General features: G+C 44.5%; 2 protein-coding genes across 2 annotated transcripts in view; one reads left to right on the top strand and one right to left on the bottom strand.

The window, feature by feature from the left end:
* Window positions 1-10647, bottom strand: part of USP20 (ubiquitin specific peptidase 20) — a 34402-nt gene extending 23755 nt beyond the window's left edge. The window contains 8 exon segments of the mRNA XM_034793271.1: window positions 6-102; window positions 682-813; window positions 1045-1107; window positions 3222-3275; window positions 4949-5045; window positions 6215-6318; window positions 9168-9219; window positions 10273-10647. Coding sequence (XP_034649162.1) covers window positions 6-102; window positions 682-813; window positions 1045-1107; window positions 3222-3275; window positions 4949-5029 — 427 coding nt within the window. The 5' untranslated portion in view covers window positions 5030-5045; window positions 6215-6318; window positions 9168-9219; window positions 10273-10647.
* A 4120-nt stretch (window positions 10648-14767) lies between these two features.
* Window positions 14768-22346, top strand: C17H9orf78 (chromosome 17 C9orf78 homolog). The gene is made up of 9 exons (XM_034751909.1): window positions 14768-14929; window positions 16598-16657; window positions 17484-17535; window positions 17805-17875; window positions 18090-18167; window positions 18639-18836; window positions 19375-19511; window positions 20523-20621; window positions 21277-22346. The coding sequence occupies exons 1-9, from the start codon at window positions 14847-14849 to the stop codon at window positions 21366-21368; spliced, it is 870 nt and encodes a 289-aa protein (XP_034607800.1). The 5' UTR covers window positions 14768-14846; the 3' UTR covers window positions 21369-22346.
* The last annotated feature ends 715 nt before the right edge of the window (window positions 22347-23061 follow it).

Here is a 23061-nt window from a genome sequence, read left to right as displayed (position 1 = left end):
ATTACCTCTTGGTTTCAGATCATCCTCCTCTGATTCCGATTCCCCTTCATCAGCCACAGCAATTGGAACTGCCTTCAACGGGTGAGCAGGCAATGGAGACTCCTAGATTAAAGGCAGAGAAATAAGCATCATTGGCAGGTCTGATCTGCAGAGAGACACACATGATCTGTACCATTTATTCAGCCAGTCCCTAAGAAGGTCCACCAGCAACAAAGGCACTGGCAATACGCCGCTGCAATAACCCCTTTACCTTCCCTGATGGCATTGCCGCAGTAACATGAGGAGGCTGTCCAAGGAGCACCCTTAGTGATTTCAAGATGTGCCCCAAGGACAGTCAATACTGTCTGCAGTGGGGACATTTCTAGTTTGGCAGTTAACGCTGCTGCAGTTTACCCCAGACGTGGCCACCCTTCAGAAGTGGCCAAAGACAGACCGATTATATAGACATGTACAGTTTTTAAAGCACATTAGGAATCCCGCTGGATGAAAGTTGCTAAATAAATGCAAGATTATCTTGATGGGAGACATCTTCCTTCAGATTTGAGAGCTCTCATTGTAACAATGGCATGTCCAATAGTGGGGAGTCCTAAACTAGTCATCTAACAAAAGAAAACAAAAACCCCACTAAGCGTTCCATCCCATTCAACAGTATCCTCCTGACTTATGGGGTGAAAGACCCACCTGTTCACTGAACTTTGATGACGGGGATGGAGCATGTGCTGCCAGTCTCTGGTCCAAGAATACCTCCTTTTCACAGGCATAACACCACACCCGGAATGTCGTCAGGTTCACTGTCAGGTTGTGTTTTTTGGCCTAAAAACCAAAATAGTGAGAATACTGAGAACCACAAACTGTAACTCAATCGCCAGAGCTTTTGGAGCCTACAAACCACAGTCATTATGTAAATGTTGTCTGGGCACGAAAGGTGGCCGGGAATGGCTATAATCAATAAGCGCCCATGCTTTGTGGATCAGAGTTGAATTATTTGGAAATCCAACCCTGTCTGTCCTGCCGAGAGAGAGAGGGTTATAGAGAACAGCTCACCTGTGCGTGAAGGGTGCTATGATCCGCAAAGGATTCCCCACACCCAACATAAGGACAAGCAACCTAGAGAGAGAGGAGATAGTGGGAGAACAGTTTGGATGTGGCAAGATAAACCCACAACAAAATGAATAAAAGGGGTTTGTGACCCCATCCCAGCCAGCAGCTGCACTTCATAAGCATGCTTTGTAACCTGAGTCACAGCATTACAAAAGACTTGGCACTTCTTGAAAAAACTATGCCCACCCTTGCTCACATGACTCTATGAAACCTCCAATCCAAATCACTGAAGTTAGTTTTTCTGATCACACTGTGTCCGTAGATCTACAGATGGATCATTCGAAAATCTGTTGTAAAACTAAGTTGCTTGTCTGATGAAATCCAGATACTAAGATGAGAGGCGGTCAGTTGGTCCATGTCCATCCTGTCACCTCTTCTCTTTCCACTGCTTTGTCTTTCCCCATCAGTCCCCTCATTCAAACTCCTTGTTTTCTTTCTTCTATTACAAGTATGTGTTGGAAAGGACTATAAATGTACCTAAAAAGAATAACTTGCCCCTGCAGTTACAGGTATAAGATCTATCAGTCTCATACTTCCGGGCATGTTGCAGCTTCCTGAACAACAGTGTAAAATCTGGCAAAATCTTTTTCAGCTTTGTTCCGCTGCTCCTACTAAGAGCTCTTCGGGGCAGGGACTGTCTTTTACTCTGATTATACAGCGCTTGGCACAACAGGGCCTAGGAACTACCATGATGTAAAGTAACCCTAAGTATCATAACAGAAGTTGATATTCAGAGGCAATACAGGGCAATCCTTGCCTGCTGCTCAGGGTGTTCATGGATGGGAAAGAAGATTATTTTGGCTCCTTGTAGAGCAGCCCCAGAGCACCAGTACTGGTGCCTCTACAGCTCCTACACATAGAACTTCCCAAGAAAAAGCAACAGAATGAAACTGACAAGGATTGTAAGCTCTTCAAGATGCGACTTCCCCTGTGTTTGAAAAAATGCCACGTGCATTTGTTACCCAGGAATAATTTTTGATAGTACAACTGATCGACAGTTGGTATGACAGATACACACAGGTGTGATGTACCACTACACAGTCAGGTGAACTGTGGGAATTTTACAACTTTCTCTGGAGCAGTGCTTCTCAACCTTTTCAGGTAAGTAAGCCCTTATTTCAACTCAAACTTTTTCATGACTGCCTTACTTTTTTTACTCTTGCTTTTATAGTAAATGTAGCCATGATAACAATGAAAAGCCTATGTAATTTGTGTGTCTCTGTTTTGAGAGGTTTGGCAGAGAATACTTGACCTTGAACAATAAGAGTGTGGGGAGAGTGGGGAAAGCAAGACTTTCCTTGCTTTAGATGGTAAGAACATATTCAATGCCTTGCACACACACACACACGCCCCGCCCTGATTGCCTTTTGCTATCTGCCCCCAGGGGAAGCAACCCACTGAGAAACACTACTCTACAGCTCCTAGCATTGATCATTGTAAGTGACAGAGACCAAGCTCAGAGCTGGTGTAGGTGGGTGAAGCTCCAGCAGTCAATGATGATGTAACTGCATAGAATGTTTTAGTTTGGTTTGTTTTAATGTCAATGGCGGTGCATCTGCTTACATCAGGGCTGAATATGGCCTACATTCCAGATTAGATGACATCAGGAGTCCATTCCAGCTTTGATCTTATTTAAGCCAGCTCTTTTTCATTCCCTTCTGCCTTGTTCCCCTCCTTTCAACAACATCACTAAAGTTCTCTGGCTCCATACACTTTAAATCTCCCTAAAAGCTGCAAGCAGAAGGATCCATTCAATCATCAGGTGCTTAAAAACAGATGATACTTAGTAGCATTCTTCAGTGTTCATTCCCAGTGGGGCTCCAGGAGGAAGTCATTTGTGAACAAAATAGGCCTAGATGTGAGGCAAACAGTATTAGGGTTTGATCGTTGGCTTCTATTTTTCTGGGATATAATTGAAAGCTGATGGACACATTTACTGGGCTTCCTTTCTTCTAATGCTTCTTTCTTTGTTTACCAGATACTGTGATCTCAGACCTAATTTCATATCCGAAGGCGATAACTCAGCCTGAAAGTAAGTACAGCATTATACTAAGAAATACTATCAGTAACAAATGAGAAGACCCTCTATACAGCACACACAAATAGCAAGCTCTTTTTACCTGCAGGCAAGCCCAGAGGTTTGGTCCCCCGGCTCTGCACGACTGGCAAGTTCCCTGCAGTCACACAAAGAAAAAGTCATTATCGTTTAGTAGCCTAGCCCTTGACTCCGAGGGAAGCCCCCCAGGCTTACTGCATGAGTTGACTTTTTGGGGCAGAGATTAAAAACTTGTTTGGCTGCACAATTTATTTTTTCCCAGTACTATGAATTCCACCTAAACTAAATTTACACTTTAAAATATCTGGGATAAGAGACATCTTTGAGCAGGATAAACAGTCATCCAGAAATGCACCAGTGAAGAGGGCTTTGAGCACTGCCGAGATGGCAGAAATGTTAGTTTTTTAATCTAATTCCATCAGCCACTTCTACTCACTCCAAAATTCCAGCCACTAAGATGTTTCTTTTCATATCAACCCCTTTCTGAAGTAAGCCCATGAGCCTTGAAAATGTATTAACTGCCAAATGAAACCATTTAAAGGGAAAGAGATTCTGAAGACTTCATTTGTTAATGAGGAGGTAGATAGATCAACAGTACTCAAGAGCAGGGCCGGCTTTAGGCCGATTCAGCCGATTCGGCTGAATTGGGCCCCGCACCAAGAGGGCCCCGCGCTGCAGCTATCAACTTCCCCGGCCCCTCCTCCCCTCCCCTGAACGCCCCGCCCCCTCCCCTGCTTCGCGGGAAGTCTGAAAAGAAGCAGGGGCGGGCCAGCAGCACAAGGTAAGCTGGGGTGGGGGTGGGGGCGCGAGAAGGGCTCCGGGGAGGCGCAGCCCGTTCCCGCAGGCCCCAGCGGCTCTGGCCCGGCCCGGTCCCCGTGGCGCGGCTCGGGTCCCCCGTCCCCCCCGCGGCACGGCTCCCCCCCCGTCCCCCCCGCGGCGCGGCTCGATTCCTGGGGGCGGGGCTTGCTGCTGAATCGGGCCCCGCTCTTGCTAAAGCCGGCCCTGCTCAAGAGTAAATGCTAGAGCATGGGTAGGCAACCTATGGCACGCGTGCCAAAGGCAGCAAGCGAGCTGATTTTCAGTGGCACTCACACTGCCCAGGTCCTGGCCACCGGTCGGGGGGGGGGGGAGGGCTCTGCATTTTAATTTAATTTTAAATGAAGCTTCTTAAACATTTTTAAAACCTTATTTACTTTACATACAACAATAGTTTAGTTAAATATTATAGACTTATAGAAAGAGGGGGAGGGATAGCTCAGTGGTTTGAGCATTGGCCTGCTAAACCCAGGGTTGTGAGTTCAATCCTTGAGGGGGCCACTTGGGGATCTGGGGCAAAATCAGTACTTGGTCCTGCTAGTGAAGGCAGGGGGCTGACTCGATGACCTTTCAAGGTCCCTTCCAGTTCTAGGAGATGGGATATCTCCATTAATTATTATTATAAAAGAGACCTTCTAAAAACGTTAAAAAGTATTACTGGCACCCGAAACCTTAAATCAGAGTGAATAAATGAAGACTCAGCACACCGCTTCTGAAAGGTTGCCGACCCCTGTGCTAGAGTTATGGGCTTTCCCTTAGGCTATCTCATAAAGACAGCCTCTTCACATGATCTAATTGTATTTTTGACGTACAAATGGCTGACACAGCCTCATTTTATGTGGCATACTCAAAAAGATATCAGTATTTGAAGTTCAGCTTCTACATCCCACTTGTACAATCTTTGTATCTTAGGGCAGAACCCACCCCAAACACACACACAAGAGGTAACCACACTGCAAGCAGCGCTTCCTTTACCTTGGATTTGAGCAGCAGGTCATCCTTGGTGACCTCACCTATGGAATCCAGGTGAGGACAAACGTCTCTTGTATCTCCCATTCTCACTAAAGCTTACCTACAGAGGTACAGAAATTGCAGGATGACTCCTCAATTTGGTCAAATGTCAGACTTGATGGTAAAGACAGTAGGAAAGTAAACTGATATGGCTTCAATTTTAAGATGTTAGGGAGTATGAAAATCCATCTTTACGACTCAAAAGCATAAGGTAGTAATCTAAAAAAAATACATCTCCCCTGTAATTAAGTAAAACAGTTCCCAGACTGTACATTTGTCCCAATGCAGGGATGAAGGGACTACATGAGTAAATCTCAAAGATTAAATTAAACCTCCAAGCACCAGATACAACACACACAGGCACCAATCTTGATGTCAGGTAACACTACAATCCAATCCTGCAGTTGTGCTAATACAGAAGAGCTCATTGTTGAGTAATGGCATTATGATATCAGAGGTAAGTGGATGATGCAACGGAAAAAAGCAGGGAGCACACCAAGTTAATAATTATTATTATCTGTACAATGTGCTAGCTGTGTTCCAAAAATGTAGTAAAATACTAAATATACATGCACACTTTAAGGGCCACAACTGCCAATTCAGTTATATCTATACTGTCTAACCCAGAGATTCTCTTTTTCTTTCTGAGCCCCCCTCCCCTCCACAACATGCTATAAAAACTCCAGTTACTGTGGCACAGGTGGGCCATGGTTTTCTGCATATAAAAGCCAGGGCCGGCGTTAGGGGATAGCAAGCAGGGCAATTGCCTTGGCCCTCTGCAGCGTGGGGCACAGGTCACTTGCTGGAAGATTCTCTGCACCTTGTAGTCTTTAAACCATGATTTGAGGACTTCAATGGCTCAGACACAGGTTTGATACAGGAGTGGGTGGGTGAGATTCTGTGGCCTGCGTTGTGCAGGAGGTCAGACTAGATGATCATAATGGTCCCTTCTGACCTTAAAGTCTATGATTCATTCCACGGGGGACCCCACAAAGCTACACTGCTCAGGCTTCAGCTTCAGCCTCAGGTGGCAGGGCTCAGGGACCTGGGCTTCAGCTCCATGAGGTGGGGCTTTGGCTTTCTGCCCTGGGCCCCAGCAAGTCTAATGCTGGCCCTGCTTAGAGGCCCCCCTGGAACCCGCTCGAGGCCCCCTAGGGACCCCGGACCCCTGGTTAAGAACCACGGGTCTAACTAAAGATTTGGATTTGCTGAAATTGATTCGGTTCATACCTCAAAGGAAGATGATAATGCGATGAACCACTGAGTACTCTCTTCTGAAGGCTCAAAGTCCCAGCTTGTCTGGATCACACAGCATCGTCGGATGCTACAGAATACTAATCCCGTTTAAAAAAAAAACAACCACCACATTATTTTATACATGTATTTACATATATCATTTCACTAAACCTCTTCCTAGTCCACACAAGGTAACTAGAAAAACATGTAAGCTACATGTCATGAATACATTCTAATTAATTAAGCCAAGGATGGCTTGATGGACTAGACTTTTACTGCAGGAGACCAAGTTTCCCATCCTGGCTCAGCAGGCCACAAGTAAAAACGAGCTTCGTTATCTTATCTTACTTCCTGTTGTCAAACATAACCAAAGCTCCACAGGAGAGGATAAAATTCTAGTCAGTCCGTTCACAGGAGGCTTAGACTAAAATCAAAAGGATGCTGCAACTCAGTTTTGAGGTGCTTCAACATAGTTGTGTCTAGAAGCTGGCACAGGACCTACGCTATATGCTTAGCTGAAGCTAGTGCCATTAGTCCCTAATCACTAAAAATGTACTTACTGTTTTAAATGAAGGAGGGTGGGGGGACTAGAGCAGGAAGAGTTGTAATGTCAGTAACCCTCCTTCAAAAGAAAGGAAGCCACCAGCATTCTGTTAAATCTCTGCTCGACAACATTAACATATGTAAATCACTGTGCAGAGTATGACGAGTGGGGTTCCACCCAGGATAATATATCCAAGCACACACAGTATAAAGGAACATTTCCAGGGTTTCACATCAATATAATTTATAAGCAAAATAAACCCCTCTGGAGGAGTCTATATTTGAGATCATGGAGTCTACCTATGGAACACTCCAGACATGCCCTCAGGCATACAACACAACATAAGGTATCAAAGTGAGGCATCTTCTGAGCAATATATTTTAAGGAAATTGCATCTATGGCCTTAAATAAAAACTCTGCAAGCAATACAGACAGTTCAGAACCTGCTCCATAAGATTACTACTGGCTAGAGTCCCATCTACCTAGTGCGGGTTGAACGTGTTAGACCACAGTTAGGCTGTAAAGGAATTTAGCAATCACTGGTAAACTTGATTTTCTTGTAGTATAGGGGACATCTACTCTAGGCTTGGGCTGCAATAGAAAGTTTAGTCGGCTTAACTACAAAATCCACACCCCTGAGTGATGCAGTTACGCCAAACTAACCCCCAGTGTAGACAGCGTTAGATCAACGGAAGAATTCTGTCGACCTCGCCACCACCTCTTAAGGAGGTGGATTACCTGCGTTGACGGGAAAACCCCTCCTGTCAGTTTAAGTAGTGAAGCGCTACAGTGGTGCAGCTGTAACATTTCACGTGTCGACAGGCCCTTAGAAATGCTGCAGTGCGCCTCTGTAGCATAGACACTACAGCGATGGAAGGGGTTCTTCCATCGCTGTAGTAAATCCACCTCTCCAAGAGGCGGTAGCTCAGTCGACAGAAGAATTCTTCCATTGATCTAGCAGTGTCTACACTAGGGCTTAGGTCGACTTAATTATATCATACATATAGGTTCTGTCTCTACTGTTGCTTGAGAAAAAAGGAATTTAATAATAAAAACATTTCTTAAAGCCGCTCTTTTATTTATCAAAGTTCAGACATTTTGTTTTAAAGTGAAAGGAAATAACCTTAAAGCAAGTCCTCCCCAGTCTGTCTCCTTCCCAACAAGCACTGCAGAACATGTCAGAACAATTCCACAGTAACTCTGAACTACAAAAAGATGACAATTGCTGCCCAAAACGGTGGCTTATCCTACTCAACAACATATTTCTCTCCTTTTGCTAAAAGAAACTACGTGCACCTACACCAAAGCTAGTCAGTTGCAAATATTTTTGCAGAAGTTAAACATTTAGTACACAACATACTATGTAAACATGAGTATTAATAGTAAGAAATACTTGGTGCTTTCCATCTGCAAAGTAATTTACAAACATTTGCTAGTTATTCCTCTCCCTTCCCCTCCATAAGATAAATACATACAATATTATCTGTATTTTATACAGGGGGAAATTGGATCAGACAATTAAGTGACTTGCCCAACGTAACACAGAGAGTCCGTGTCAGAGATGGAATCAGAACTCCTGGTCCCAGTTCAGAACACATCTCACATTAGAAACCCTGACAGTACTACTTGCCTTATTGAAGGACAATCAAAGGAAGCAAATTTTTTCATATTCATTTATTATTTGAGGTCATTAAAAATGATGTGCCCGCACATTTAGCTTTAGGATTGCAAAATTATCATCTTTGAGCATTTGCCATTTAGACCCTTCAAAAATCCAACTCTTCAAATACAATAGGCCCAGAAAATCATTTCCCTGCTCCAGTAGTACTGTAGTTGTTAATAATAAGCTACAACTTCCAATCAGAATAGAAGTTCAGTGTGACCCTGTCCACTACTAGAGGAAAGACTGAATCAACAGATGATAAGATTCTGTACAAGAAAACAGACCAATTAATTCTAATATACTAGCCCAATACCAACACAGTCCCTTCTTCAACAATTATTCTGCAATAATTAACAAAGGACAAATACTTAGAATCGGGTGTTCACTGTTGCTTAGGGGAAGACCCAAGTTCCTTAAATTCTGCTAAATAAGCCAAACTGCTGCCTTAGCAACACTTACCAAAATTTTAAGGACCAGGGGATAGTAGAGTATAGGCACTATCAGGCAGTGCAGCTGAAACGAAGCAGTGGGTTGCCCTTCCTAGTAGGAACAGCAGGCATTACTCATCATTTTTCCAACAGCTGATGCTGCATCATCCCCTTTCTGCACAGGCTGAATCTCTGAGCTTTCTGCTTCTGTGTGTCGTCCTTCCCCCCCACCCCCCGGCCTTCCACCTACTGATCAGGAATATATAATAAACAAGGTTCTTAAAATATTCTTTTAAGATAAATGCCTATTACCTTGCCAAGGGACTCAGCTCACAGCAAAGATCACAGTGACAAGTGTCAAGACCTTAAAGACAAGCAATGCGATCAATGTTTGGGGGTACCTGCATTTTGGGGGAACCCTAAATACACTGGAAATTCTCAAGCCATCTCAGTTCCCTCATCTGCAAACTTGAGAACTTTCAGTAACTGAGGAAACCCCGGGGCCTGCACTATGCACATGCCAAGTCAGTAACCACACAGGTATCCACACTTTTATTTTGGGAAGGGATAGCTGTTTTGTCAGCATCCCCCGGACTCTTCCCTATTTGCTAACACTGTGCAGCACCCCATCCCAATGTGAAGATCAAATGTGCAGGAACCACCACATATCCTCATTAAAATCCTGCCTTAACCTCCACATCTAGGTGATAAAACCCTTCTGATCCCACTCCCTCCCTGGCCCCAAGTGATGACAAGCACCAAAATCCCCACACCCCAAATACTAAAACTCTCCTGCATCCCCATCCCCATGGGAAGCATCCTTGATACACCAGGAACCCACCACTGCGCTATGCACCCCAAGGGTCCACACACTCTTCACGCAGGGCCCCCACAAATCTAGAGCGAGCCCGTTGGGGTCCCATAGGCAATGGAAGGCCAATCCTGGCCCCACTGATACATGGGAGCGCATCCCCCACTGCCTAAGGAATCTCCCCTCTTCCCAGTCAAGTCTTTGGCACCCCAGGTTAATGGTAGGGTGCATGGGGGAGCATTACACAGCTGCCTTCCCCAGTAGGGTGACCAGAGAGCAAATGTGAAAAATCTGGACAGGGGGTGGGGGGTAATCGGAGACTATATAAGAAAAGACCCCAAAATCGGGACATCTGGTCACCCTATTCCCCAGTCACCCCGCGGCCCGTCTGGAGCCCCAGCCCTGGGCTGCTCTGGGGAGCCGGACAGGGACCCCTTCCTGCCCCGCCCCCGTGGCCTTTGGAACGCGGGGCGAGGCGCCCCGCTCCCGGCGTGCCTGACTAGGCAAGGCCGGCGCTTCGGCCCCCGAGCTAGGCCCAACCCGCCCACTCCTCCCGGGAAAGGGGCCCGGGACCCCAGCGCCGGGCGGGGCGGCGAGGCCGGTTACCTGCGGCCGGAGGAAGAGAAGCCAGCGGCCGGGCGCTGCAGCAGGCAACCCCGGCAGGATGGGAGGGGCCGGTGGGCCGGGCCGGGCGAGGACGGATGGGGGCCGGGCTGAGCCTGCAGGGAGAAGGGGGGCAGCAGGCCCGGCCAGACGGGCTGGACTAGAGGGGACCCCTCGGTCCTCCGTCACCCCCCTCCCGTTCGCTAGCTGTGGGAGGGGGCTCCCAAAATGCAGGAGCCCCCCCCCGGCTTACAGCTGCCACCTCTGGGGACCAAAACCCCAGGATGAGCCTTAGCCCCAGGCCCTGGGCAGCTGGCAGTGGGTGCCTCAAAAGAGGGGCGATCCTAGGAAAGCCTGGACAGGTGCCAACCCTGCTCCGGACGCTGGGCTGATGAACCTCCGGGAAGCTCCTGACTCACCAGGATCCCCCTGCTCCCGAGCCGCGTTGAGCCACACAGGGCAGGGGACTGTCCGTTGGATGGGAAAGGGGGAGAAGGATTATTAGGGTGGCGTGGCCTGGGGAGGATACTGGGCTGGAATGGTTCAGAAAGGTGGCAGAGACTATGCCAGGCTAGTCCCGGTTAGGGAGGGGTTCCCATAAAGACGGGTCATATGGATACACTGACACGTGCTCACCATGGGGAATTAGAACCCAGGACACCGTCACCAAAACACCACAGCTCACCTCTCCCTCGTAGGGTTAAGGTAGGGTGACCAGACAGCAAGTGTGAAAAATCGGGACAAGGGGTGGGAGGTAATAGGAGCCTATATAAGAAAAAGGCCCCAAAATCGGGACTGTCCCTATAAAATCGGGACATCTGGTCACCCTAGGTTAAGGAGCCAGCCAGGAGAGGGGACAGAAACACTGAACAGGTCCAGGTGAGGACAGTGCTACACACATAGCAAAGAGCTAGTAATACAGATGCCACATACTGCATGCTTACATACCATGTACAGTATGCAGTTGTAAAGAACATACACAGAACAAGAACCCTGAATGTCTGTGTTTTGCATGAAATTACACCCCCTGCCCCCCCCCCCCCAAATATTTCTTGAGCTATTCAAGCCAATTCATTATACCAGGCTGATCAGACAAAAGGTAGAGCTATTGAAGCAGTGAAGGGGTTACTAGCAGCTAGTATAAGAAAACAATAAGGAATGGACTGGTCAGTATCCATAGGGACTGGTGAAAGTACATTGTTTTACAAGAATAGTTTATCATCAAACCATCTAACTCTAGCCTAGGAGATAAAGGGCAGAACACTTGGGAACCCATGAAGTTATATGGCACATTCAGCAACCAGGTGACAGCTCATAGTATAGATTTTTTTTCCCCCTGGTATTGCAAAAGTAAAGATATACAGGTTTCTTCCCTTGTCTGGGTGTGTCTACACAAATCGCAGAAGCAACACTCCTAGGCCAGGTTGACAGACATGGGCTCACGTTACTGCGCTAACAATAGCTGTGTAGCCATTGTGGCTCAGGCTGGAGCTGTGGGTCTAAATATCACCCTCATCCTTAGGATTCAGAGCCCAAGCTCCAGCCTGAGCCCCAACTTCAAAGCACTGTCTACACAGCTATTTTTAGAATGCTAGCTCCGCACCCCAAGTCTGTTGACCTGGGCTAGGAAGCTCACTGCCGTGGGCTGTGTCGACGTAGCCCTGCGTCCTTTACACCTGTGATACAGCATCTACAACAAAGTGGCCCAAATGAGGGCTCTAAATGCCACTGTAATCCAAAGAACAATAAGAATCGATTACTTGCTCTTTGCTTCTTGCAAAGGAAGAAGAATGCATACTGCATGTTAATGCCCTGGTACAGAATGCAAGTACAGCATTTCTGCAGCTTCGCTACAGCTTCTGACGGGGCTGCAGAGTTTTTCCAGGACTTGGCAGCCCTTAAGGCAATGACTCTTTGTCCTTGCATAGTCCTTTGTTTACTCTTCCTCCTTCAGGGCTGTTGTTCTCCTGTGGTAAAAACTGCATTCTATCACAGGTATAAAAGGACACAGACAGAGAAAGAACCCTGTATATTTGTTATACATTAAATCATCCAGGAGAAGGAAATCAGTTTCTTGAGCTGTCACTTCACAATCACTACTAATGTTAAGAGCCAGGTCTGATTAATTTTACACAACATTGTCATAGAATGAGCCATACACACTCATGGGTTCCTTGTTACCAACTGGATACATCTAAGATTGCAAGTTTATTGCGTAGGTAGGTCCAGAGGAAGTTACCTCAAGACCAGCTCTTGTAACAAAAAGTTTGCAAGGGTCCACTCGTATATATCTCATTACAGGACCAGGGTGCAATTGCACCAAAGTAGTTTCTATACATCTACACTGGAAACAAAAATGTTTCAGCCAACCAGCAGCCAGACAAGACAACTAGTTAGCTGAGTCTCCCATCCAGTGGCTGAATGTGCAGCCTGCAACATTACTGCCCCTGAAAAAAATCAAATCCCAAGGCAGTAGTTCTACTACACAAGCCAAAAGTGCAGACAGAGCTGTCCTAAATTAGATAGTTACCATCTTTCAAGGGGTATTAAATGAGGAATATTTTTAAAATACATGATCCTGGTTTCTCATGACCAATTCACCAAGAAGCAAGCAACTTGATGTACACATTTTTTCTTTATTTAGCTGAAGTTTGAGACTGTAGCCCAAAGTACCTTCTAGGATGGGCACCAAGGACATCCAACTTCATAGCCTCAGAGTACTTAGGGTGAAATGCTGATCCCACTGACAGAGCTTCTTTGGCTTCAGTTAGATCAGAATTTGGCCCTTACTGAACATAGAGCACTCAAGGAAAATATTTTTAAAATAATGGCGTGATTTGGTAATATTTTGCACTGAGCGGCCCCCGTTTGATGTGATTAACACACAAAGGAAGATGACCTTGCACTTGTCTAGTATCTTTCATCTAAGGATCTCAAATCTTTTAGTGATAGCTCCTGCATGAGTTGCATTCCCATTTTACAAATGATGAAACTGAGCCATAGAGAGACTCACTGCCAGGATCATCCAGTGGAAGAGCGAGGAATAGAACCCAGAAGTCAAGAATCCCAGTTCAATGCTCTTATCACCCCACCACACTTCTTAACAGCCAGGATGCACCCATGGGAAATATTTTGCAATCTGGGAAAAATAAGTCCACTTTTTAGTATAATTTTATTCTATTATATTTTTTGATAAATTTCATAAAATTTAATTTTCATAGGATTACATTAAAATGCTAAAAATTGTTTTTCTTCATTTAAAAAAAATAAAATAATCCAACTCCCCCACATAAAATCTGACAGGAGAAGATATGTAGAGATAGTCATTTACCAATTCACCAGGATGGTTCAGGATCACTGCCCCAATACTGCAGTGTTAACCACACAAGCAGCCCCTTACACCTGTGCAAATCCCATTGCAGAATAAGGGCCCATATCCGGAAAAAAATCCTGATGATGAGAACTATCAGTTTGTGAAATAAACTCCCCATTGAATGAGTGAAACCCCCATTGCTTGGGACACAGAACATTAGGCAGACCAAAAACATTAAATATATACTGGAGGAAACCCTGGACTAGCTGTGAGGAATTAACCAAGTGACATAATGACAGTTTACTCTTCTTCTTCTTCCTAAATTATCAAATGTAACTGATCTCTTCCCAAAATACAAGATGCAACAGATTCCTCCCAAAAGCATCAACTATACCCAATCCCCCCTAAAATCGCTAATGGATATGAATCATTATTAAACTATACCTAATGTAATCAACCCTTTCCTGAAGCACCAAAACCCCTTCCTAAAATATCAGCTACAACAGATTCTCCCTAGAATATAAAAGCAATGGGTACTGTCTCTTCCTAAAACATATACAGCAATAAAGCAACTAATCCCTTATTAAAATATATAATGCAGATGACTCCCCCTTCCTAAAATCTATCATGCAACTGAATCCTTGCCAAAATCTGTTTGTATCTTACAGCCCTTTCCCACATCCTTCACCTCTCTTGTCCATTTACAAGGTAAGCTCTTTGAGACAGGGACCACATCCTACTACTTTGTGTGTGTCAAGCACAACGGGGTCTTAATCTTAGTTGGTCCCTAGGGCACTATAGCTATATCTATCTATCTATCTATATCTATAGATATAGTTGATTCCTTCCTAGAAATAGAGAATGCAGCTGATCCCATCTTATAATAGCTAACTGAACTCCTCCAGAAGCCTGAGATGCAGCTGATCCCAGCCTGTTTGCCAATCGCGAACTCCTGTTCCTACCTCCATCCCAGACTGCTGGACGGGAAATTATTCCTCCTCCTCCCTCTGGGCAATGGACGCCCCTGGCTTTGCTCTCTCTCTTGCTCCCTTGCTGTGCACACCCAGTTGGTTCCGCCCTGTAATAGCCACGCCCCCTCCCCCAGCCACCTCCCTATGGAACGCGCTCTACGCAGCCCCGCCCCCCGCCCAGCAACGTAGGCGGAGCGCGTGACGTCAGCGCGACGCTGTGACGCAATCGCCGCGCGCCGGAAGCGGGGCGGGGCTGTCGTTGAGGGACGCTAAGGCCCGCGCGGGTGGCCAAGATGCCGTCGGGGAAGGTTTTCCGCCGGCGGAGAGCGGACTCCGAGGAAGAGGAGGAGGATGAGCAGGTCACCGAGGAGGTCAGGTGGGTGGGCGACCCCTGGTCACGTGGAGCAGCCTGGAACAAAGCAGTGTCCTGTCCAGTTGTCCCCGGGCTGCGAGGCGCAGGATCCTTCTTCTCTCTGCGCCACTGGCTCGCCGCCGTTCCCGAGCGCTGGGCCCCTGTCCGGAGTCTGAGTTGTCTTGGGAACCCGCAAGGTTCCCCTCCCTTGGAAACGACTTGCTTACAAATACCGGCATAAAATACAAAAGTGTCACAGCACAGGAGTACTGAACAATTGCTGACTTTCCCATTGTTACCATATACTGACAGGTTTCAGAGGAGCAGCCGTGTTAGTCTGTATCCGCAAAAAGAACAGGAGTACTTGTGGCACCTTAGAGACTAACAAATTTATTAGCGCATAAGCTTTCGTGGACTACATATTATGCATCCGAAGAAGTGGGCTGTAGCCCACGAAAGCTTATGCTCTAATAAATTTGTTAGTCTATAAGGTGCCACAAGTACTCCTGTTCTTTTTGCATATAATTATAAAACAAATTGATTGGAATACAAATATTGTCCTTGCGTGTCTGTGTACAGTATATAGACCAGTATAAACCAGTCATCATCTGTATGAAATTTTAGTTTATACTGACTTCACTAGTGCTCTTTATGTAGCCTGTTGTAACACTAGGCAAATATCTAGTTCAGTTGATGTACCCCCTGGAAGATCTCTGCATACCTCCACAGGTACACCTACCCCTGGTTGAGAACAACTGTTTTAGGCCAATGATATTCAGACCTCAGTGGTTCAGGAGCCAAATTAGCAATCAACATTACCCAGAAGAACCACAGTAGTGTGAATTCATGGTTGGTTTGTTGGTTTGTTTGTTCATTCATATATATATATAACACTAAATAAAATATGTGTGTGGTGTTCTCACAGCAAAATGACTGACCAAGTATTATTATTTTATAAGTTTTCATGGCAGGAATTATAAGCAATTTGTATTGTGTAATGAAATTTCTAAATGTTAAAGAAATTCAGAATGTCTAAACTCTAAATATACACGCTTACTATTTACATGAATATTAAGATTTTCTTCTCTGTGTCACTCAAGCATCAATACATCTTAATGATAGCTCAGTTATATAATGTTCACCTGACCATATTGCTTGCTACATCTAGCCTAGGTAGGGCATTTCACAAGTTCACTGCCGCTTGTATGGAAATGCCTTACCTAAAATATCTTATTAGATAGCATTAACTATTGGCAGAAGTGGTGACAGATAATGCATCTGATTCAAGGACTCCCTTGTTTTGTTGTGAGACAATCGTGGCTGGACATCTTAACAAATTGAAAATTGAAGTTGGGCTGGTCGCCCAAGGCAGCATTTTTGCCCCATCGGATAGGGAGACTTGGATTTGGGAGCCATCTTTGGATGCTTCCTTCCTTAGCTGAAGGAACTTGTACAGAAGTGGCATATTCAGACAGATGTTGTAAGGTTCTCCCCGTTGGTTCGTGAAGAAGAATGTGAAAACTGTCTGATATTATCAAAAAGAGTGAGATCTGCTTAGAAAACCTGCTTGAACATGTCAGTGAAAAGTCTGTCCTGAAAGTTCAGTGATAGGTGCAGAAAACACCTGCCTTTTTTATTATTATTATTATTATTATTAAGACTATCTTAATAAACTAAATGTTCTTTCTTCAGATTAAAACTTGAGGAAGCAAAAGAAGTTCAGAGTCTCAGAAGACGGCCCAATGGGGTGAGGTAGGTGACACAGTAAAAGAGGCAAGTTTGTGTTTCATCTGAGGGTCCTGCCTTTCCTTGCGCCTTCAGTCAGAAATGGTAATATGTCACAGTGGCAACAAGAATCTGACCTGTGAGAGGAGCAGGTACATTAAAAATGTGAAGACGGATAAGGGATATTGGGGATAGGTGCAGTAATTTTTAACAGACTTTATTGTGGAGCACTTGTTCCCAGCATACCTACGAAGTTAAATAATTAGAATAAGGTCATACTTTTTAATGAATATGCCTTATATTGCTAATTAACCATATCACCCTCATGGACGGGGTTTTTATCTCCCAGAGTTGTACTGTTTTGGGGGGTGAGAGTAGAACTCAGTATCTTATACACCACATTGTAGTGTATAGTTCTAAGTTGAGACCCATAAAACAAGTCTCTCCTGTTGTTAATTTCATTTTCTCCCTTTAAGCTTTTTGATGGAAAGAAATGTTGTGTAGTGACTAGAAAAGGGGACTGAGAGTCAGGGTTCATTCTGTACAGAGAGTTCTGTTCCTAACTCTGATGATGACTCGCTGTATGACCTGGGGTGAATCACTTAAGCTATCTCTGACTCAGTTTCCCCATCTCTAAAATGGAGATAATCGTTCCATAGCACATAAGGGTGATGGGAGAATTAATTATTTAGTATTATCAAAGCATTTTAAGATCCCCAGGTAGAAGGTGTTAGAGAAGAGCAAAGAACTATATTCTTTTTAAGAAATTACCTTGCATGGTAGTCATCACTGGCAGTGTTGTGGACTTGTTCTCTGTGCATTTAATTTGTCTTTTTTGTGTGTGTTTTGCTAGTGCTGCAGCCCTGCTTGTTGGGGAGAAATTGCAAGAAGAGACAACGTTGGCGGTAAGTTCTGAATACTTTCATTACTGCACTGCTGGTTCATACCGGTGTGAAAGCATCTGTTCGGTCCAGTAGATCTCTTTGAAAGTCTAGTTCCAGGAAATGACTCGCTTTAATAAAAGGCAGGTTAGGATGCAGCCTCTTACTATAGAAAAATCATAGGCATTTTTGCCCAGGTAATGGAAGTGTAGGATTTTCAAGAAAGTGAACCTGAGGATGGTATAAACCTAGGTAGCAGCTTCCTGCTTTCGAACTATTTTTTTGTTTTATAGGATGATCCCTTTAAGATAAAGACCGGTGGGATGGTGGACATGAAGAAGCTGAAAGAACGCGGCAAGGACAGGTGGGTGTGCAGGAGACTTAGTCCTGAAAAACACTCCCTTGAACGTTACTGAGTCTGCAGCAGTTAACAGCACCAAGGCAGCTTTGGTTATCTAAGAACGCAGGCAAAATGCTCCAAGCTTTGTGTTGTTTTGAAGGCTTTATTTAATGCAGTCTGTCTGGTCGCTTACACCTTAGGCTGTCAAATTCTTTAAAAAAATATTTGTTCCGTTTAGGATTAACGAAGAGGAGGACCTCAATCTGGGAACCTCTTTCTCAGCAGAAACCAACAGGCGGGATGAGGATGCTGACATGTAAGTGTTTGTTTTGTTATAGTTCGTATGCTCTGATTCACTATGCTGGATTGGGTGTCCTAGGCCTTTTTTTTTTTTTCTAAAAACCAAGAGTTTTCAGAATAGCTTCCAAATTTACATCGAAACTTCTGCTTGATCTTTCACCTTCTGGAAACCAATGTGGTCTTGTGATTAGAGCCTAGACTTGCTGGCCAGCCAGGTGATCCACTGACACTGTGAGCTATTGGCAACCTGCTCTGTGGATTGGTAAAGAGCTTGCTTATTGCAGGGAGGATTTGATTAGTTCCTTGAACAAAATAGCAGATCTCTTGCTTCTCAGTGCCCCCCTACTGGCTAAGTGACATCAGAGAAATCATTCATTCCTCCCTCCTACCCTGCTGGGATAGTGACACAGCTGTGGTCTGTGGTATTGGAGGGATGTGTAAGAAATAGAACTTAATGCCAGCTGTCCCCTTATGTGCTGCTGCTAAGGATGAAGTACATTGAGACAGAGCTGAAGAAGAGGAAGGGGATTGTAGAAAACGAGGAGCAGAAGGTGAAGCTGAAGAATGCCGAGGACTGTCTGTACGAGCTGCCTGAGAGCATCCGTGTCTCTTCAGCCAAGAAGACCGAAGAGATGCTGTCCAATCAGATGCTGAGTGGCATTCCTGAAGTGGATCTGGGAATAGAGTATGTGGTTCACTGTTCAATTATTTATAGTTTGATAACTGGTGATCCCTGCAGGTCATAGCTGAGGCAAGCTGGTTGATAGGCAAGTGATAGGGTAATTTATATTGCCTCTTCCTGTGCTCTTAGGGGAGTGACAGTCTCTTTGTTCTGTGTTTGTACTGCACCAAGCACAGTGGGGTCCTGGTCAATGGCTCTTAAGCACTCAGAATAATAGAGGAGTTCATTCCCCGGGTCTGTGATGCAGCATCTTCCAGTAGTATTGGCTCACAGCAAGCACTAACATAGGGTGAGCTGTTGAGGGATGTGAGGTTCCTCTTCATCCTTGGGATGGAGCACTCCTCTTTACAGCATTGCCAATTCTCTGACAAACAGATCGCAAGTCAAAGACACCAGCAACTGTTGCCACACTGATATGAAACTGCCCATCCACTAACTCATAGATAAAACTGCTCTGTGTGTTTTGATACTTGGGGACCCAGGCTTCTTTCTACCTGCAGCATATAAACAAGTCTCTTCCTCATTTGTTTTTTCTCTTCAGCGCAAAAATAAAGAACATAATCTTTACTGAGGACGCCAAGGCAAGGCTGCTGGCAGAGCAGCAAAACAAAAAGAAAGACAGTGAAACTTCCTTTGTTCCCACAAACATGGCTGTGAACTACGTCCAGCACAACAGATGTAAGTATCATGGACACACAGAAATGTAGGACTGGAATGGACCTTCATAGGTCATCTAGTACAGCCCTTGCACTGAGACAGGACCAAGTATGCCTGGACCATCCCAAACATGTGTTTGTCTAATTGTGTAGCTCTCCAGTCCCAGGTATGAGTGGCTACTCTACTGATTAGAGGCAATAAGGTGTGGAATTAAGTCTGATGCAAGCGGCGTTTATTAATTCACACGGTGAACCTCAAACACTGTTTGACTTTCTCCTTCTGGGGCTCCCACATGGAAAACATCTGGGCTAGCCTAATCTTTCCCTTCCCCCAGCAAGACTGAAAGTAGGGCACGTAACTCATACTTTCCACTCTTGAACTCCCAGTTGACAGGGGCCCATAAATGACATCTTGGATGTATGATGGAAAATCCTGACCATCCTGTGATTATAAAGTCTGTCTTACTGGACTAGAGAGAGCATTCTGGGATGCTAGAACAGACCAGTGTTCAGGTGAAACAGAATTGCTAGACAAGAGAAGAGAGTTCATTTCTGAGACTGCCTCTCGTACAGGACCTGGAGGAAAGGCAACCTCCTAATGTCTCTAACCATGCCCAGATGGCTGACTTCAGATTAATGTTCATGGGACCCAAAGACAATGGAGATCCTCAGGACCATGATGAGGTCAGATGTAAAAGTGAAAGAAACCAGAAAAAAAAAATCCTCTGAATGGTTGAAAGTTTTAGTGTCCCATCACTTTGCCTTCATTCAATATCCGTAGCCACAGGCTGATCATAGTGATTGTTCCTGGCTTCCATTTGTGTTTCTGCTAAAGTTTATCACATATCTTTCATTTGTTGGGATTAAACATAAACAATCCATCAGGGATGGTCTAGGTGTACTTAATCCTGCCTCAGTGTGGGGAGATGAACTAGGTGACCTCTTGAGTTCCCTTCCAGGTGTATATTTCTGTGATTCTACATCTAAACACTGCTACTCTCTAAAATTCATCATTTGGTGTTTCTTCTTCTAGTCTATCATGAGGAGCTGAGTGCACCAGTGAGGAGGAATAAAGAAGAACCAAAAGCCCGTCCACTGAGAGTGGGGGATACGGAGAAGCCAGAACCCGAGCGTGAGTACTAAACACAAAGTATGGCCAGCTTGTTGGAGGTATCCAGTCTTCCTTATCCAAGATTCATGAACAGATATGACCTTCTCCTCTAGCCCTCTATGGCATGGTGTCCTGAACTGGTGGGAAGGACTTGAATTGTAGAGTGGTTTGCCTTTGATCTTCAAGGGAAAGGTGATGCCTATGCCATTCTTGATGTGCTCCCTGCTAGATGAGTCCTGAAGCAACCTGGATGGAAGATGTCCCTCCTGCTGTCTCCCATCATAGGTGAAGGGTCAGGATTACATGTAGAAAATGACCGGTTCACACTTTAGCTCTCCATCCCATGCTTGGCTGCACACCATTGCTATCAGTCTCTGCTCAGCTGAGGTCCAAGGTTGGAATAATGGGGGATGTTGAAGGTGGGGATTTTAAGTGCATTGGGCAGACCTGTTTTGGAAGGGGGCAGGAGGGTGAGGGAAAAATTTGGACTAATAAAGAATCAAGTCTGAAGAACATTGGCATTATTGGAGGCCCAAGTGTAGAATAGCAGGGGTGCTGCAGACCAGGTCGTTAGACTAACTCTTTAGGAGGTGAAGGAGAATGATGCTTCCCTGTGCTATCCTCTTTATTAATTACAGAATAGGAAATAAGGTGTGTGTGTCTCTCTCCTTCCAAGGGTCCCCACCGAATCGCAAGCGCCCACCCAATGAGAAAGCAACAGATGACTACCACTATGAGAAATTCAAGAAGATGAACAGACGATACTGAAATCTGCTCAGTAGAACAGTATGGACCAAACATTTTGCTGGAGCTTTTAAGTGCAAGATGTTGTGTAAAAACTCCTGAAGTGGGCGGGATCACTTCCTACAGATTTTTAGTATTACCCACAACATTTTTCTCACAGTAAACTTGTAGTGAATTAGTGGGCACAGTGATTGTGAAATCTCCCTTCCCCGTGGTGACTTGTATATAACTTATTTTGTTAAAACTTTTTCTTTTGTAAATATGTTGACTTCTGTTTGGCATTTATTTTAGCATAAAGTCAACCTTGTTCATAGATCTTTTCACCTTAAAAAAAGAACTTTTTAAAGACAAATGCTTTCAGCTTGTAAACATATAGTAAAGGTTTAAAGCTGGTTTGCCAGATTGAGGTTCCAAAGCAACTTCATAAAAAGGCACTTCTTGTTAGTTCCAAAGGGCGTAAATTGTATACAGTGTGTGAGTCTGAGATAATACAGGAATTTGTTCAGCACACAGCAGTATTCAACTTCTCTTCCAGTTAGAGTGAGTGCCATGTAAGATCTTGAATGTGTGCTACTCTGCAGGGATTGCAGTATGACAGGATTTCTTATCTTCAGTGTAGGGAAATGATATTCTATGAAATACAGCAGTTACTGTAGGTGCCTGAACAATTAATGTGTTTGAGATTTTTTTAAATGGTGCCCATTGCGTTTGTATCTTTTCCTCGCTATGGATTTATTTCCATGGCAATGAGGGTTTTTTCATTTTATTTCAGTTGCCAAGAATGAGAAAAATCATTACTGTAACTATTTTGAGGGTGAGAGGAATCTCACTTCCAATATTTGAGGCCTTTCTAGATAGGGATGATGTAGGATTTTGTATCAGAAAGCCAAACAAATTGGAAGCAAACACCAGCTGTATATTTCCAGAAACTCTGTAAAATAAATTAAAAATTAGTTGAAAATGGAGTTTGAACTTTTAAAAAATAAATAACTTTTAACTCGTTATCAGTGAGATTCTGTTATTTCAGTAATGTGCACACTAGATTCATCCCATGCCGTTTGTAATGAAGCCCTGGATGTACTTAAAACAAATATTAGTCTAAACATTTCTAAATTTGTGTGAAATTGACTAAATTATCAAATTAGAACAAGTAGCAGCAGCTGTAGTGAGAGTTGGGCTCATGAGCCAGCTCACATCCAGTGCTTTAGTAACGCATTGTAGCCAACATTGTTGGATGCTTTCATGAATTATCTGTATCAAGTCAAACAAATTTTTAGAGTGATGTATACAACAGTGAAAATTTAAACGACTGGTTTGTCTGTCTACAATACTAACGATACTGGTAGGTTCAGGAGTTTGATAATGGCATATAGGCTTTCATCTGCTCAAATCAATCTTCATGGTGTCATCAGCCAAAGTACTACTTGAACATTGTTCCTATCTGATAGCTGTTTGTCTTCGTTCAAATGAGTTTGATGGTGTTGGTCCAATTGTTGGGCACATGCTCATATCCAGAAATTACCCCCGCTCACAGTTAGCATGGTTATTGGCAATTTCAATTTAGAAAAAGTCAATGAGTGAATAGGGCATTGAGACTGGACTGCCTTCTCACCTCTGAGAATTTCTGTTGCCACTACTGTTTGGACTGACACCTTTCAAATACATTTTTCTTTGTGTTAATTTTAAAATTATCTCTGTAAAATGGGAGGAGAAAAAT

The sequence above is a fragment of the Trachemys scripta genome, chromosome 17, assembly GCF_013100865.1.
Source record: "Trachemys scripta elegans isolate TJP31775 chromosome 17, CAS_Tse_1.0, whole genome shotgun sequence".
Taxonomy (NCBI): Eukaryota; Metazoa; Chordata; order Testudines; family Emydidae; genus Trachemys; species Trachemys scripta.
The sequence above is the reverse complement of the archived record's forward strand: the minus strand, read 5'-3'. Positions and strand labels throughout refer to the sequence as shown.

Excerpts from the sequence above, each read along its gene's own strand:
- C17H9orf78 (XM_034751909.1), top strand. The coding sequence starts at position 14,847 with ATGCCGTCGGGGAAGGTTTTCCGCCGGCGGAGAGCGGACTCCGAGGAA. Across the intron at positions 18,837-19,374 it reads GAAGTGGATCTGGGAATAGA|CGCAAAAATAAAGAACATAA; the intron begins GTATGTGGTTCA and ends TTTTCTCTTCAG. Across the intron at positions 19,512-20,522 it reads CTACGTCCAGCACAACAGAT|TCTATCATGAGGAGCTGAGT; the intron begins GTAAGTATCATG and ends TTCTTCTTCTAG.